Here is an 18,241-nt window from a genome sequence, read left to right as displayed (position 1 = left end):
CGTGGTGGTCTTCTATGAAAACCTTTCAAACCCAGCTCTTTTTATTAATTTTTTTACAAATTAAACGCCGTATGGAGAGGTAGGTAACAATGCTCAAATCAATGTGAAAATCTCGATTTTCACTCAAAAGACCGAATGTGCAGAATTTTGCAACCTTCAAATTTTTTAAAGGTTTTTGTAACAAATTGCGAAAAATTCACTCGGGCATATTTAAAAATGACGCAAAAGTGGTGCAAGGGGCTTGTAAATAAGCCCCTCTATCCTTAACGTAGTACGTGTGCAATTTGTTCAAAGAAACTGCCATAGATATCCACACAATTAACAATGGCTGACTCAAGAATCACTGGGGTTTGTAACAAATTCTAAGCTGATATGGTTATGACTGATACCGCTGGTGGCTCAGGAGCTTATTGTGTGTGTCATCTTTTCCAGAGTTGTGATGAGTTTGCCTTGTGCTCAGGTGGAGATTTGTGCAGGCTGCGAATTGGACTGGTCTGTGCTATGCCGCATGAGTCTTCACTATTGAGGGTGGTGCATGGCTCAACTTTGATAGCAGGCTACATTTACAAAACATTAATGCATGGGTCCAAAGAATGCCTGTGTTGATATTCTCAATGCAACACAGAGTGAGCTACACTGAGGCAAGTGACATCAACACTTGGCAATCCAACAGGATTTTAGAGCTGTAAGGAAGTGTTATGAGTATTACCACTATTTAGCTGATACTTTTATTATTATTAATATGTTTACTTTTTACTGTACTCTGGGGAAACCCAGGTTCTCAGTGTACTTGGACCTTGCACATTATGAAGCAAACACATTCTAAGGAACAAAGCTCTCTCCGAACCATTGGATCTGGTGGGATCAAGAAATCCACCCATGATACGGAGCAGATTAGTCTCAGGACCACAGATTCTGTGGCAGGGAAAGACCCAGATATCACCACTTCTGCATCTGGAGACTAAGAAACTCCAAGAATAAGTGTGTTGTCTCACCACTTCCGCCTCTGGCTCTTCGATTGGGTTTGCAGATTGAGCCAGTGACAGGGGCTTGCAGACCGAGAGCCGCTGAAGTCGGATTTCCTGCATTGCTCAAGGTGCCAGTTTTAGCTCTCTCCGCTCTGCTGAGTTTGTACCATCACATCATTTGTGTGTTTCCACTCTTGAATCTTCCATTTCATCCCCCGTAAATTCCACCGCATCAGGGAACTCCAGTTTTCTGTCCATAAATATGGGAGCATTGGACAGGGAGATCAGTCAGCCCAACGCTCACTACCAACCTGATCTAGTTCTGCCCAGTGCTCGATCCCAGACCTAAAGCTGACATGAAGCTCTCCCTGGCTGCTGCCTCTGTTCTCCTCCTGGCTGCCTTCTGCTCCGAGGTCCTGACTGCTCCAAGTGAGTCCTGTTCCTGCCATATTTATTTATTTATTTGTTTATTTGTTTACTGATTATTTTTTTATGAATAATGTTCTCGTGCACTGCTGCCTCACAGCATGTTGGCAAAAGATAGTGCAGTGGAAGGAAGATGGAGCAGAGAAAGAGTCAACTATGTTTTTTTGTGATCTGTGGGTGAAGAACAGCTCATGTGAGATGACAGCCAGCTCCAAGATCACAAACTTTCAGTCTATTGAGCTGAAGCTGGAGATCTACTGTGGCGAAAGCTGCAGAAAGATTTAGAGGTTTTCCTTGACCAAGCTCACAGTGGGCGAGCAACAATCCTGCTCACCCTTCCCTCTTCCCTGCCTCCTGAGAAGGAGTGAGGATGCCCCTGCATCAGAAGGTAGCCCGAATGCAGTGCTTAATTTGTAAAAGAAAAAAGTGCCAGGGCTCTCCTCAGGTGGCCACCGCAGCTTGCGCCACACATTGCCCCTGCCATGCTGCCAATTATAGTAACAACACAACTACTAACCATCGCACTCCTACAAGTGTGACAATTTCGACTATTTCAGCCCTCTACAGCTATAATGGTTTGAGCAGCAGGTAATAGTCATTTTTAATATCGATTGAATGAATAATTACCTGCTGTTGTGGTTATCTCTAAATAATCCAGACAGTGCCACAATGATGGCAGACTGTCACAAGCACCGGTGGTCTTTTGAAATTTGTTGCAGGTGCCCCGCACCTGAAACCACTGGCTCAAATTAAGCACTGCCTGCATGCATACGTTGTTAGAACACGCACAAGGGTTAACCTGTTCACTTGGTAATCAGTAACCCTGGAGCAAATAAGAACATGTCTGTGCTGAGTGTGCAGCAAGGGGTGAGATGGAAGAGCCCGCTCCTGTGCCCATGCAGGAAGCTATTAAAATAAGAGAGTAGGATTCATGGGCCCACTTCTGGACCGTCGGACAGGTGCAGTGGGGTTCAAAGCTAATCCAAGAGAACCGAAAAAAAGACCCCAAGCGGTTAAGAGTACTCCCTGCTCTACCTCTGCCTGTACGAGGACATCCTAAGGGGGAAAGGTGCCTGCTTTTATGCTGCAGAGGAGGCTTGAGATGAAAGGGTCTCTGCCTATATCTTGGGCTTGACCCAAGTAGTACAATGTCTTCCAAGGCTCACATCCCTTTCCCTTCTCTTCAGCCGGTGCAGATGTCCCGACCTCCTGCTGCTTCTCCTACGCCTCCCGGAAGATCCCCCAGAGCCACGTCCAGGATTACTTCTTCACCAGCAGCCAGTGCTCCATGCCAGCAGTGATGTAAGTTCTCTAGGTTTTTGTTCATAAAATGTTTGTCTCTCGCTCTGCTCCGCTCACTCCAGTTAGAGCCAAAGTTGCCACAATGTATTTGACCTGAGCCTCCCAGTGAGACACGGTTTAGATGCCCTGACATTTTTCTTTAGAAATGGAAAGCCTTGGAAATAGCTGTGTGGTGTGAATTGTATGCTTCCAAACACTAAAATATTGATGCACATCTCACTGCTTTCACCATCACTTTTGAATTAAGGGATAGCCAGGCAACCTTACTAACCAAACACTTCACTTTTCCTGAGGTGAGCCAGCAATTCAATGTTTTTATTGTATATTACACATTTCAAGATCAGTGAAATACACTCCACCCTCCCCCTAGCTCAGGACAGAGTCACAAATGCAAACCACCGCGAGCTCATCAAAACTCGGGATTAAATGATCCTTCCTGGTGCAATCACAGCCCTTTATCCAGATGAGATTAGTTTTTACTTGGGTATCAGGGCTCATGTTTGGTGAGATTACTAATACTAGATGCCTCTTTTAAAATAATATTTTGTATATTTGCACAGCCATTTTAGTTTGTTTCGATATTTCATTTTGCACCCACATGCCTCTGTTCGCCCACTTCATACATGAGGATCGCCTTCCACTCTGTCCCCTGCTTGCAGGAAGCCTGGGGCCCCTTGAGCTGGTGCCTGAGAGAGTTCACGGTCGAGGCCAGATGAAGTCTCATCCCATCTCAACAGGCCTCCATTTCTATAGTAAACATTCATCTGCTGCCACCAGGTGGCCAGAATAAAGAGCTGCAGGCGCCCATTTTACCCTAAAGCAGATACTCACCACAAAGTCATTTACAAACCAGTGCTCATCAGTCATACTTCTGACACACTCCTCTCTAATCTTAAACATTTCGGGGCTTATTTATGAGCCCTTGCGTCACTTTTGCACCGCCAGTGTGTCACTTTCTGTGACGCACCAGCAGAGTGAAAAATGCACCTTGTTGCGCCATATTTACAAAGTGACGCATCTAGGTAGATGTGTCACATTGTACACCCCTGCTCCACATTAGACCTGCGCCAGGTATAATGTATGCAGGGGGAGGGGGCGTTCAGACGCAAGAAAGGGTCGTAGAAGTGACGCAGTGAAATCGATAGATTTCACTGCGCCACCTCTAGGAGGCAAATGCGTCAATATCTTATGCCTGCCTCATGGCAGGCGTAAGACTGACGCAGGCACATTTATCATGAGACTTGCCCATGTTGAATGATCCATTGCTGGAGTTGCGTCACTTTTGTGACACACTCCAGCAATGCGTCATTTTTGCGCCTGCAGATACGTCAGAAATACTGACATAGCTGTAACTCCTTGTGACATGATACGTCATACAGTAAACATGATGCATCATTGGAGTCGCAAGGAGGGCGCAATGAAAAGTGACGCCCGCTGTTTTCGCGCAGCGATGGATCACTTTTCATAAATGAGGCCCTTCCACTGTGCATTGGAGACTCCACAGAGTCCCTGGACTTGTGCAAACCTGCAAGAACAGGATAGAGAAAAGATACTGTTGTACAATGTTATCAAATGTGTGGGCTATGACCTCACTGTACAGAAATAGTGAGGAATAATATGTGTTACCTTGTGAGCTTTGATATCATGGGGGATAGACCTTGGCAAATGTGTGTCCAGGCAACTTCTTGGGCCTGTGGGGCCTTCACAGCAGATTTGAAAGGTCCCGCCGGCCCTGCTTCCTCCTAGAAACACTCACCCTTAAGACTGAACCTTCCCTGCAACCGCTGTCACAGGGTTAGTAGAGAGGAACTAATGTCTCTTAAGTCTCTCCTAGGCGAAAGGAACACTTTCTAACGCATATTTGCGACCATGCAGGGAGCAGAGGCATCTGTAGGGCACCAGGACCCCTTCATAGAAGAGGGCAGTCCTCGACAGGACAGTCCTGTGACAGTAGAGTCACTGAGGGGGATCCTGATATGAATAATGAGGTAGCACTGAAGGTACAGCATTGTCCTCTGTTGTCACAGCAGCGAGAAGCAAACAAGTTACTGAAGCAGTGATCTACGTTGCCTCAGCGAGCTGGCACCGAGGATACTGGGGCATTATCTGATGTCATAATGGAGCCGTACAGAGTTAAAAATGGTATTCTATGATATCAAAAGGAAGTGACTGAGTATGTGCTGATGTTCTTTGAGGGACAGAGCGGTGTCATAGTGTAGTGTTAAGTGATAATATCTGATGTCGTAGGGGCGTGGCACTTTGTATCAGCGGTAGAAGTGGGCGGGGACGGAAGGGCACGGCGTGCCCCTACTTCTAAAAATAATTTCAGCCCGTTCCCTTACTTCTCTCTTTGAAAAAAGCATCCCGGGACGGAGAGAATAGTCCTACTAAAAACGTAATTTTTTTTTCAGCTTCCAGGGGCTGCTCGCATTCTCTGTTGAACTCCAGAGGCTGCAGCAGCCCCTCCCTGAGCTCGCACAGACTGCGGGCAGGCCCATTGTCATTCCGATTGAGGTTGATTATCTCCTTTGGAATGGCAATGCGCCCGCCTGCTGCCTGCCTTTAGCATATGCCAGCGAGATCTGCATGAGGTGTCTCTGGTATCTGGGTGCAGGCCATGGCTCGTTGTGCAACAAATATACGAGACGGGTCCACAAAGTTGTAATCAAAACTTTAAAACAATCCCGCTGGGGCGTGAGAGGTGCGCTGTGGGCAGTGTAATCTGCTGTTTGGAAAACACAACCCTGACGTCCACGACGCTGAGGAGGCGAGGAAAAGCATTACATTTGATCAAGCTATTTTTATAGACAGTATACTTTTAAAAACACTTGTGGCTGTCAAAGGCGTGCCCGAAGGTGCATGCTTCTTCTAATAAGTTTTATGGAATATATATTTTGCTTAGTGCTCTAAGCTGTGTTTTTATAAGTGTGTTTTGCTGCTCGGTACGTGATGTATTAGAGGGGAAATCCGGTGAATATTACATTAGTCTCAACACCCAGCAGACGTAATTGAACAAGGGAACATCGTGGGATGCCTATTGTTGGGGATTGTTCGAAATACAGGTCTTGATAAACAGAACAGGGTTTTCCTTTAAACTGCCAGACCCCTTTAACTGGAGGACAACGTGATCTTAAGCCCTCCTCTGCGATCCTGTGGCCTTTAAGGTGTGAGGCTCTGCTCAGGGAAGAAGCCAGAAAATCAAAATGCCCCGAACTTTGAACTACACTTATAATGGCAAGCAGCATGTGATGAGAGTGTCCTTTGCACTCCCTAAAAGAGCGGCCTTCACTGCTCCATCCAACCAAGGGAGTAGTCAGAAAATTAGAATGCCCCCCATTTTGCAGTAAACCTCTGATGCACACCAAGCAAAATAAGTAAATGTGCCCATCCTCCACTCAAAGAAGTGACGGGGACATGAGAAGTGACGGGACAGGAGAAGGGGAAGTGAAGTGAAGGGACAGGAGAAGGAGAAGTGAAGTGAAGGGACAGGAGAAGGAGAAGTGAAGTGAAGGGACAGAAGAAGGAGAAGTGACGGGGGCAGGAGCAGTGAACGGGGCAGAAGTGAAGGGACCGGAGAAGTGACGGGACAGGAGAAGTGATGTGACGGGACAGGAGAAAGAGAAGTGACGGGACAGGAGAAGGAGAAGTGACGGGACAGGAGCAGGAGAAGTGACGGGGCAGGAGAAGTGACGGGGCAGGAGAAGTGACGGGGCAGGAGAAGTGACGGGACAGGAGAAGTGACGGGACAGGAGAAGTGACGGGGACAGGAGAAGTGACGGGGACAGGAGAAGTGACGAGGACAGGAGAAGTGACGGGGCAGGAGAAGAGACGGGGCAGGAGAAGGGACGGGGCAGGAGAAGTGACGGAGCAGGAGAAGTGACAGGGGCAGGGGCAGGAGCGGTGACGGGGCAGGAGAAGGGAGGGGGCAGGAGAAGGGAGGGGGCAGGACGGTTCCCATTGGGCGCAGAATCTAGACTGATTTGCATATGGCTGGGTCCAAACTGGAATGGCATGGTGAGCAAAGAAACAATGGATTTAGACCCAGATCTCTGTACTGGGGTGAATGTATGATATTGTTCTGCATTCAGTTGTTCTTTTTGCTATATTATGATTGAGCAGCTAGCTGGCGACATGAATATGAAGGAGCCTTTGTGGGTTTCCGTGAGTCTAGATTCTCCTGAAGAGTCCCTTTCTCTTCTGAGCCCTGCTTAACACATGTGTACAGGAGGAGCCCTGTATTCATGACCTCAATGTTTGAAACAAAAAAAAATCATGGATTTCTGAACATTGAGTAATAGCATTAAGGTAACATGTTGTTCCTGCTTATATTTCACATGCTTTACATAAACCTGTATTCCCTATGACTGTTTGCTTTTTCCTGAATTAAACCTCAAACATGTTTATCCATAGTTTTAATTAAATAACGTTATAAGCTGTAACTGGTCAGTGAAATGCTAAACGTACTAAAAATTGGTATGTTTTGCTATTTCTAGCCAGGCCCCTGACTCCGCCCACTGATTCAATCTTCGGTTATTCCCGCCCCCTGATTCTCCACCCAGAGTTCCCCTACTTTTTTTTCCCCACTTCGACCACTGCTTTGTATATAATGATATTCTCTGACGTCTTGGGGAGTGATACTGAGTATACATTATACACTTTGCGGCAGTAGTGAGTGGTACTGAGAATACAGTGGTATTCTCTGATGTCATGGTTCAGCAGTGTGGAAGATTACATGATATCCTCTGATGTCACAGTGGAGTGACACTGAGTGTCGGTCTGGTTCTCAGTACACAACGATATCATCTGATGCAATAATGGAGTGGGACAGAGAGTACAGTGATATTATCTCATACAATGGAGTGTTACTGGGGATGCATTATTATTATTTCATAAATCAGGGTGTTCTGTAATCCCTATATAAACCACAGTCTCTAATTTTATTATAATCGGCGACTTGTGGCACACCCAGTCTCGGTTTCGCAAGAAAAGAGTCAAAACTCGACCACTCTAAGTTATTACAGTTGAGTTCTGAGATCACAATGCCTCTTGCCAGAGTCAGCAGCCGACGTGAAAGGTTGGTCGGGTCACAGAGCATAAAAGAAGCATGTTTAAGGCAACGAAAACGGAACGTGCTTATTTTCCTTCTGCTCTATTTTTCTACCTTACAATGTCAAGCAAAGAGAACATATTTATTTTTGCCATCTTTAGATAGAGAAAAGGTTGATACTTTCTGCATGTTTCTACACATTCCGAGCTACTGCAGCTTTTTTTTTTTTAAACTGACCTGTACTGAACTTTTTCTAACATCTGTTTGCAACAAATATCTAACCGGTTTTGATGTGTTTAATTTTGCACATGAGGTTTTAGTTTTATTCTGCATATCTGCAAACATGAACTCTCTTTATTATGAAAGAGCTACGCACCAAGGATTTAAGTGGTTTGTGGGAAAGGTGAAGGGTTGTACATGTATTATATGGTATAAAGTACCCCCTGGCATTCATTACAAGAATATTACATGTCACCTTGGAGTTCCATAACCTTATAAAGCAAGTAAGCCTTTGGCGTCTTCCTATATATCGTATGGAATTCCTTGTAACTTGCAAAATCCTTATCATGTACAGCAGTGGGTACGTTATCCCTTATATCTTACGTCACGGTGTGGTAATGCGGGTTTTATGATGTTCTCTGATGCAATAGTGCAATGGTCCTCAATATACAATGGTATTTTCTGATGTCCTAGTGGTGTATGTATGTATGTATGTGTGTTCTTATATAGCGCTCGATGTACCCTTGGGCATCTCGGCGCTTGCCTTGAGAACCCGTCCTGGTTTTTCCCTGTGAGATCACCCAGGCTGGGCATCCCCAAGGTGAAAGCCAGGCATCCTGCCGCGGGGGGGGGGGGGGGGGGGGGGGGGGGGGCGTTGTGGAGATTAAGCAAGCTTGTTGCCCAGAGCTGCATAGTGTGAACTCGTGCTTAGAGTGGGCACCAAAGCGAGAATTATCGAGTCCGTGGACAATTGGGTTCAGGACCCTGCCACGTCGGGAATCGAACCCTGGTCCCGGGTCTGACCTCAGCTTCAGTGTATGCCTCCTCTAACCAGTGAGCCACACTTCTCCACGTGTGATGCTGCATGTACTATGAGAGAACCTGCTGCATTAATGGGGTGATACAGAGGATACAGTAATATTATCTGGTATTATTGTGGAGAGTTGCTGAGGGTACAGTGATACCTAATGTCATAGTGGAGTGATAGTTGGGGTTCTGCGATATTCTCTGATGCAATAGAGGAGTAGTGCTCTGTGTACAGTGATATTATGTGATGTCATAGTTGGCTGGTACTGAGAATAAAGTGGTATTCTCAGAGATCATATGATGGTGAGGTTAAGGCTATTGCCTGAACTCTTAACTTGTTTTTGGTTTTAATTTTGTGCGGCCATTACACTGCCCATGACTCACGTAACTTTTCGTACCCCTCCAGATTCATCACCAGAAGAGGCCGGCAGGTGTGTGCTGACCCAGAAAATACTTGGGTCCAGGACTACGTCAATCACTTGGAACTGAACTGAGACTCTGTGACAGCCTTTGTCAGTGATCATCTACCAGGAGCAGTTTAGGATGTATCGAACTATAATATATTTCACCATGTGATGACATCACTTCATGCTGGGGAAAAAACCTCCATGACGTTACTTTCTACTGAGAACACCAAGATCCAGCTTGGCTGCTGAAATATTATTTCACAAATATTACCCATTATTAATATGCACATTTGTATATATTGTGTTAGGAACGGAGAATATTTGAGTTTTAAATGCGTTTACAAAGTTTGTGAATATTCCTGCACTTTCAACAGCGGTAAATGTTAATATGTGTAAAGTAAATGCTGTATTTGTGATAGAACAATATTGTAATTATATTTAAGATATAAGTATTTACAGAATATTTGTGGCAATCCTTAATATATTTTAATGATGAGCTGACCTCTATTTATATGTGAATACTGTAGTGGACATTCCAATAAAGTGCCAAATCTTGCCATGAAATACATTTCAGGAACATTTTTGGCAGGCTCAAATTAAAAGAATTTTCACTTTTCACTTTTCTTATTCTGGTACATTGGAGATAATAATTTTTTTATGCACAGACTTTTTTGTTTCGGTTCATTTAATAATGGTTTTCACAAAACATGTCCTCTTCTCCTGCATTCACCCCGAGTGCCCATTACCCAGACAATAAGATTTTAGGGATGTAATATAGATAAGTCTCACTGTCTCTGGGCGCTCCTACAGACAATGCACTGGCCCTGCTGCTGCCTGGTGGCAGCGCATGGGTGAACCCGTCTGTAGAGGGATGTCATCAGGGCCGGACTGGGAACCAAAATCGGCCCTGGCAAAGTGCTCGGCCGGCCCCCCTCCTCCACGGGGGGGTTGTGGGCGCCGCCGAGCTCTTTGCCAGGGCCGGTTTTCGGCCGATTTTGTTACAGGGCCGATTTTGCAGCTATGCTGCAAAAATGGCCCTGTAACAAAAACGGCCCCAAGGGGCCCCAAACCAGCCCCCCACCCGTGCAGGGGATTGCCCGGTGCCCGCTACGGCCAGTCCGGCCCTGGATGTCATAGTGTTCATGTGACCCTCTTTTTTTCCATTTCAGAGGGCACCTTTGGGAGAAACACTGACTGTGCACTACCTCTTTGCGTCACCCATATGGCTTATTTTCCTCTTCACCCATGTCTATAATACAGCACTGGCCAGAGGCAAAGTGTTCAATACCTTCAAGATACATGGTAAATATCGAAAACCTTTGGAAAAGCATTTTTGCGCATTTCCAAAAGTGCCATCTGAGGGCATGTATGTGTGCCACATGTGCACACATGCACGATTCAGGGGTGCAACAGGGTGTCAATGTGACACCCTGCCACCCTTGAATGTGTTCCCCCATTACCGAATCGGTATTTACTGATTCGGTAAATACCATTCATTCCTCCGGGTCTCCAGGGTTCGGTAATACTTACAAATTTTTTCCTACATAGCATTTACCGATTCTAAAACACTGAATCAGTAAAATTCGGTATTTTAGAATCTGTAAATTAGGATTACCTACATCTGGCCCTTTGTCACAAATTTAAGCCGTAAATCTGACACAGTATATTATATGAAGTTTGTTATGTATGTCAGGGAATTAATACTGTCATTCATTGAAACAAATCGAAAATACCGAGGCCAATCAACATAACTTGTAATACAACAAAAACAAAACTCATATGGCTCGGTTGATACCCAGCGATACTCGACATGAATGAGGCACCCATTTTGAAATATCAACATGTTGTTAAAAGGAGCAACTATTAGTAAGTAGTACATTCAACACATGTTTATTTCCGAATATTAACTATGTACATTAATATGTAATACTGTTGCTCATGTAGCGCTCCTCAATGTAAATGGCCCTCAGGTCCGTACACAAACTATAACTGAACATGTCTCCTGTAGGTAAGGCTTGCTTAATTGATTCAAGCATCATAACGGATAAAAAACGACCAGTGGAATAACATCCCAATAAAATAAAATAAGAATAATGATATTTAATCTTCAGATGCCTCAAAAAACCTATTTGGCCCAGTGGGGAATAACTGAAGTATCCACAATACTATATTGGTGATACATTCTACTTGACTCGCATGTACCACATTCTGGTTAAATGTGAATTAAATGAATGAAAGCAAAATAAACACTGTTAAAACCATAGGTTAAAAACTACACACTCAAGAAGCAACTAGAGAAAGAAGCAGTTGTCTGAATCATGAAAGTCAAGAAAATCAATTTCCCAAATATACTGTTGATTCCTCCACGGAGTTAAGACCCCTTGGAGCTAAATTATCAAAAGCAATGATATATCTTGATTCTAGTCTCAATAATGTGTTCTCCCTATTGCCCCCCCTGATCTCAATCTCAATTGATCAGACCTTTAGTAAGTCACACTTTTGATACAGTGCATCTGCAAAATGTCTGGCAACTGGGTAGTGTTGATCTGTTTGACGTATTGCCCTCAGGTGTTTTAGGCAGTTTTTTTTCTTTGTGGCTCATACTCCCTATATATAATATGCCACAAAGACAAATTAAACAATATAAGTTGTAAAAGTGGTACAAGTTAAGACTTTCCTAATTTGGAACTTCCTAGAAGTATTAGGAATCAAAAACTCAGAAACATTGCAGATATGTTTACATGTTTTGCATTTTCTGCATCAAAAGATACTACATTCAGTTAGTAGGCGCTTCTCAGGATTATTTGCAGTGATCATGTTCTGAGTAGGACTGTGATCTTAGGAAAGGCTCCATCATATGAGTTGAGAATCTCATCGGTGTTTAGTACATGCGAATATTTCTTGAAAGTTAACACCTTAGATGCGGTGCAAATATCCCTCCCCAGTGCTGCGCTGTCCATTGGAACTAGTGCTGAATGGACGTCCAATGGACGTGCGCAGCACTGGGGAGGTAGTGCTGCCGTCGGCCAACGCCCCGACGCAGCACTTAAGAGGTTAAGCTCACTATGGGTGATTGATTAGAGTATGTTGCAATGAATCTTCTGTTTGCAGACCTATTCTTTTTTTCTACATTGGCTAACAATGAGAAGTTTTGTGGTGTTTATATAAGAGGAGTGGAAAGAAAAAAGAGGGGTCCAAAACGAGTTTTCCCACAAATGCATCGCTTAGCACGTTTTTGGCACATAATACTGCTGTACTTTCAGAGTATACCATTGTCGGTCAAGGCCCTTTTTGCAGGGTCATCTCAGAAACTTTTGCCTTTCTCCTGTATTTTTTCTGACCAGTTGTTGGTGGTTTTAGGACTCTGGGCACTTTATCACTGCTGATCAGTGCTAAAGTGCATTACCTCTGTATGGAAACGAGGGAGAGAGCAAGAAAACACATGAACTCTCAAGAAAGAATGATAAAAATGTAGTTCCCTGAATTTGAGCAGTAGCAGAATAGCCAATCATAAGGACCATAAAGTAGCAAGCAAAGAGAGTAACAAGAAAGCCAACCAATGGTAAGCAGTGGATGGGATTTAAGTCAACTGTTCATTTTTGGTGTGGTCTACAAGAGGTCTTTTGAAAACACACAGCTAAAACATGTCTGGTAACAAGCAATACATGTAAAAATAACATGTTTGAAGACAGTTTTACTTTTTATAAGTCACATATCATTCCCATATATGAATGTATAACTGAGCTTACAAACTGCTTAAACTGACAGAGTTCTGGGACTTGGTAGTTACTTGGCAAATGGGCTTCACAGAATGAAATGTGCTGGGTGTATGATGTTTCTTTCCTAGATTTGCCCCTCTTTAACTCTGGGAAGAATTAATGGCATGCATTTAAGATATCCAAAGATTAGCACAGATAACCGCTGACACTGGGATAAAAAGCTGAAGGTCACATTACATTAAATGAAGCAATACTAAGCCTGGGCGGAGTTCACAGAGTTCCGATATGGGGAACTACGAAAAGTGCAAAAATACCTCAGTCACACAATGCTGAGCTCCGTTAGCGGCACAGTGAGTTAGAAAAAATGCAGTTTGCTGCAATTTTCAGCACCGGGTGTTTATCCGCGCTGTGAAATTATCACAAACTGCACCATGCACAGCGCAAGTGGGAGCTGCTTTCTCAATGCGAATGGACAGTTTCCTAATGCAGGCGGTCGGGAGCATACGCGGCCACTTGCATTGAAAAATACAACCGCCTGTGTTGAGAAATCTTGTCGGGAGGTTGATTTCACTTGCTCGCTTGGCAACTTGACATTGATGAGTGCAAATGAGAAAAAATCTCAGTGGGGTGGATTTTCCTCACTCGCTCTCCTCAACTTGCGATCAAAGAAAAAAGCTTTTTCCGAACTCCGCGAGCACTGCATAACGCAGAGTGCAGAAAACTCTGCAAACTCCACGAGCAGAGCGGGGTTCACCTCCCAGGCTTCTGGAATACACTAATTGAAAATAAAATCACAGCATACATGGTGGTGGGGCACAAGGTGGCTCAACAAACTTCAGACTCACTTGACTTGCGTCTAAGGGGGATGGAGGTTGCCCTCTAAAACTAGTCAAGGCATGCCATACACCTCCATATGCCCCTGACTTGTGCCTGGCAGCAAAAGGCTAAAGCAGACTTTTATCAGAATCATCAGAGCTCATAAGTTCCAGTAGGGCGATGCGGAGCTGTTAGAAATTGGGTTGCTGCTTGACTGGGGTGTAAGCCCTAGTCAAGCATCAACCACAATCCTAGTCAGGGTAAGGCACAAGCAAACCCCAAATTAACTTGTGCTCATCCTCTAGTATCGTGGCACAGATCAATCAGGTTTAACTTGAAGGTAATGTGTAAAGTATTTGTGCTGCACTGCAATACTGTAAAAACAGTGAAAACACCACACACAAAGATCCCTCAGCAGGTTTAGACACGTAGAGTAGATTTTAATAAATAAAACAAGACCAAAATGACAAAACTCCAAATAGTAGAACTGGAGATATTGAATTTCAAAGTTTTTAAGTAAAATATCGCCAAGAAGCAAAAAGCTCTATTGGGGATTTCTGGTTGTGCCATACCAAGGCAAAGTCACAAGTTCAAGCCACTCACGATAGAGGGCAGGCCAGCTACACAAGCCCAGTTAGGCCCATTGAACAGCGTACTTTAAATCCTGGTTGCGGAGCGTTGCGTGGATCTGTGTCGAAGATGTGTTGCGCAGCAGAGACAGTGCGTCAGTTCCAAAATACACAAAGGCTGCGGTGCGGTGTCTGATTGGGTCAACCTCGAGGACCCTGTTGACGGTTCTTGCAATGCAAAGTACGGCGCTGAGGAAGCAAGGTGCTTTGGTTCCAATAAGTAGTGAAGCTGCACTGGGGAGTTTCGTCATTGGGGCTGCCATCGGCGAAGGATGCGAGGAGATTGCGCTCGGAATATCATCACACAGAGGCAGTTCCAAAGGCAATGCATCAGTCACAAGATGCAGAAGGTGGTGGCAAAGCGAGTCATTTGCGATGGGTATAATTGGAGTCTCTTTGGGTTCTGGGGTCAAGTGATGTAGCTCCAGTCCTCCTCACTCAGGCAGAGGGCAGCAGGTCAGAACAGCAAAGCAGGAATTCAACAGACAGCACTCCAGCAAAGTTGCAGTCCTTTAGCAGCACAGTAGTCCTTCTTCCTGGCAAAGTATCCACCAGAAGTGTACCGAAGTAGTGATGTCTAAGGTCTAGTACTTATACCAAGTGGTGTCTTTGAAATATGTGAGACTTCAAAGACATGTCTTTGAAGTGTACAAATATCCTCTCTGCCTGCCCTGATTCCAGAATCACTGCAGGGGAGTATGCAGCCCTTTGTGTATGGACAGGACACGGCCTATTCAGGAGTAGGTGAGTCTGTGCCGAACTCAATTCTCCTATCCTTCCAGAGATGGCCTATTTGAGGCACGCCTAAGCTCCCATTGTTTGTGGCTGCTTAGGAGGAACACACAAGGCACAACTGCAAACTACACCTAGTCTTGTGTTCAGAGACAGGCTACAGGCACCAAATGGTCCCCTTCCAGTCATATCACTCAATTTACTTCACATTTCTCTTGCAGGACCCACCTTACTGACGTAGCCCTTTCACTCACTTCCACTTGTCCTGGTGCAGCCATTGCACTACCTGACGCTACCCTTCCTCCTGACTCCGGTTATTAATTGATGGTCCTAGAAGAGCCTTTGCACTTCCAAATCTACGCCACTACCATGTACGTTGATGGCTCACTTCCAGCTGTGCCGGAGTCCTGTAGGGATGCCTGGGTTTCCACAGCTCTTCCTTAATACCCCTCTTGTTTCTTTCCCACCCTTACAGGCCTCAAAACTATGTACTAGGTGGCTACCCTTCAAATGTTTGTTCCCCACTCTTCCCCCCTTACACACTGCTCTTTCACCCCCTCTCTTCCCCCCCCTTTTTTATACAGCTATTGCTAAACTACTATGAGTAATCCCGTCCCGATGATGACCTGTAACAATGGAGGTCGAAACACCATTGACAATACATTGTTGTCTGTTACCACATTTACCCGGGTCTCAACTGGGTCTATGGGTTTCCACCTGTTGTGTTTTCTGTAACTTTCTAAAGCTGGCATTTCCAGAATTGTAATTTAAAATACGACTTCTCCATCAGTTAGAATTTTAAATTCAGATTCCAGAGACACCAAACTAGAATCAGTCATATCTTTCAATTTGGAAATTGCACTTATAAAATGTAATAATGTACTCCCGATGTTATCCTATGGGAGATATAGGTCCTGCAGCAGTGAGAACGAATTTAAGAGTTTTCACTACCAGGACATGTAAAACTTACAAGTACATTTCCTGCCTTTTCAAATACATGGCACTCTGCCCTCTGGGTTGTCCGAGGCCTACTATAGGGGTGACTTATATGCATAAAAAGTGAATGTTTGGACTTGGCAAAAGGTTTATTTTGCCAGGTCGACATGGCAGAGTAAACTGCACATGCAGATTCGGCAATGGCAGGCCTGAGATGTGCTCAAAGGGCTCCTTAAGTGGGTGACACAACTAGTTCTGCAGGCCCACTAGTAGCATTAATTTTTGTAATGCACTTTACTAGGGTCTTACAAAACAATTATGAATGCCAATTGGCTATGAGCCAATGTTACCATGTTCAAAGGCGGCAGAACATGCACTTTGGCACTGGTTATCAGTGGCAGAGTCCTAATGTCAGTTAAAACTAATTCAGCAAAAAGTAGGAGGAGGAAGGAAAAGGGTTTGGGAGTGACCCTGCAGAAAGGGCCATTTTCCAACAGTAGCACTTTAGAAAATGATTATATACATTTCTGGTCCTTGATGACGTTAACGATAACCCATGCAGAGGCGCAGACCTGTGCAATGTTGTTTCCAAATCATCAGAGTTTGTTATTGGTAGCACCAAATGATCTCATTTTAAAACTGAAGGACAAAGGGGTAAGCAGAGTCTTCTGTTCAGAATGATATAAGAACTAGATAATTCACTCATGCAAGAGCTGTGAACATTTCAATGGTAAACCTCTGCATCTTGAAGGAAGAGAATCTCCCTACAATAAGCATGTGGTTTCATCAGTTCCTGTCCTTTTGGGCTTCTTCTGTAGTTTAAAGAATGAGCCAGCGAAGGTTTGAAGTGCAAGCCCTTCTCACCTCCTCTCAGATTTCCTGCATTACTCAAGCTGCCAGATTTAGCTCTCTCTATTCTGCAGAGTTTCTACCTTCACGTCATTTGTGCATTTCTACTGTCAAACCTCCATCTAACATTACTGTAAATTATAATTTTAGGAGGGTACAAGCAGAGAGATCAGTTAGCCGCAGCTCACAAACTAACTCCGTTTTGCACAGAGCTTAGTCTCAGATCTAGAGCTGACATGAAGATATTCCTGGCTGCTGTCTCTGTTTTCCTAGTAGCAGCCTTTGGCTCTTAGGTCCTAGCTGCTCCTGGTGAGTGCTGATACTTTTACTCTGATGTATGTGAATTAATGGAAAAACTAAAACCAAGAAACCACACTGGAGGAAATCAAAGCATGGAAAAACAATTTAAAAAAAGAAAATTTTAAGGAAATACAAATAAAATGAAAATTAAAGAAAATATTTAAAAGCAAAGATAAATTTAAGGAAAATCCAAAATTATATTAAACGGGGGTGGAGTTTAGTACCAGTGAGGAGGTTTTGGGTTAAGGGATGGGTAATATTTGGCGGTGATGATGGATCTTTACGTGTCAGGAATGAATATGTGATGTAACAACGGTATGTTACATCGCGGTTTTTACAATGCAAGTCATTACGACTTGCGTTGTAGGGCGCTGGACTTAGGAATAGCAAGATTTACTATTCCAACACCAGTCTACTTACAGTAGGGAAGGTGTTGGATAGTAAATCTTACAATTCCTAAGGTTTAGCGCCATCCAGCGCAAGTCGATGTAATAACTTGGGGAGTAACGGCTGCATTGCAACTGCATCGCAGTGTACTCACCACGATGCAAAGGAAGTTTCCCGTCAGGAATGTGTGGAGTTCAGACACAGAAATGGGTTGTTAGGATGCAGGAATAGTTAGAGTTTAGGGGTAGTGAGGGATGTTTTTGATATCATGAATGGGTGAAGTTTAGGGGAGGTGAGGGGTTTTTAGGGTTCAGAGATGAGTGGAGATTAGAGGTATGAAAGTTTTTTTGGGTTGAAGGATGCGTGGACTGTAGGGGTGTTGAGGGATTTTAGGATTCAGTGATGTGTAGAGAATAGGGCTGCTGAAAAGTTTTTAGGCTTCATGATTTCATGGAGATTAGTGTGGTGAGGGGCTTTAAAGATTCAAGGATGGATGGAATTTAGATGTAAAAAAGGATTTTTAGGGTTCAGGGATGGGTACAGTTTAGGGGTGATGAGTTTTTAGGGATCAGGGATGGGTGGGGTGGGGGTGTGGGGCTTTAAGGGGTCAGGGATGTGTGGGGTTTAAGAAAGGGTTAAGGGTAAGTAATGGGTGAAGTTTAGGAATAGTGGGGAGTTTTACGGTTCAGGGATGGGT

General features: G+C 44.3%; 1 protein-coding gene across 1 annotated transcript; it reads left to right on the top strand.

Moving 5' to 3' along the window:
* Positions 1-1,195: 1,195 nt before the first annotated feature.
* Positions 1,196-9,793, top strand: LOC147729809 (C-C motif chemokine 4-like). Its single transcript, XM_086958504.1, has 3 exons — positions 1,196-1,397; positions 2,582-2,696; positions 9,176-9,793. Exons 1-3 carry the CDS (start codon positions 1,325-1,327, stop codon positions 9,261-9,263), a joined length of 276 nt encoding a protein of 91 aa, XP_086814630.1. The 5' UTR covers positions 1,196-1,324; the 3' UTR covers positions 9,264-9,793.
* The last annotated feature ends 8,448 nt before the right edge of the window (positions 9,794-18,241 follow it).

Source organism: Lissotriton vulgaris, chromosome 2_1, assembly GCF_964263255.1.
Source record: "Lissotriton vulgaris chromosome 2_1, aLisVul1.2, whole genome shotgun sequence".
Lineage (NCBI taxonomy): Eukaryota > Metazoa > Chordata > Amphibia > Caudata > Salamandridae > Lissotriton > Lissotriton vulgaris.
The sequence above is the reverse complement of the archived record's forward strand: the minus strand, read 5'-3'. Positions and strand labels throughout refer to the sequence as shown.

What these genes read in the sequence shown, in the direction of transcription:
- LOC147729809 (XM_086958504.1), top strand. Translation starts at nt 1,325, where the DNA reads ATGAAGCTCTCCCTGGCTGCTGCCTCTGTTCTCCTCCTGGCTGCCTTC. An exon ending in CGAGGTCCTGACTGCTCCAA is followed by an intron (nt 1,398 to 2,581) that starts GTGAGTCCTGTT and finishes CCTTCTCTTCAG; the next exon opens with CCGGTGCAGATGTCCCGACC. An exon ending in TGCTCCATGCCAGCAGTGAT is followed by an intron (nt 2,697 to 9,175) that starts GTAAGTTCTCTA and finishes GTACCCCTCCAG; the next exon opens with ATTCATCACCAGAAGAGGCC.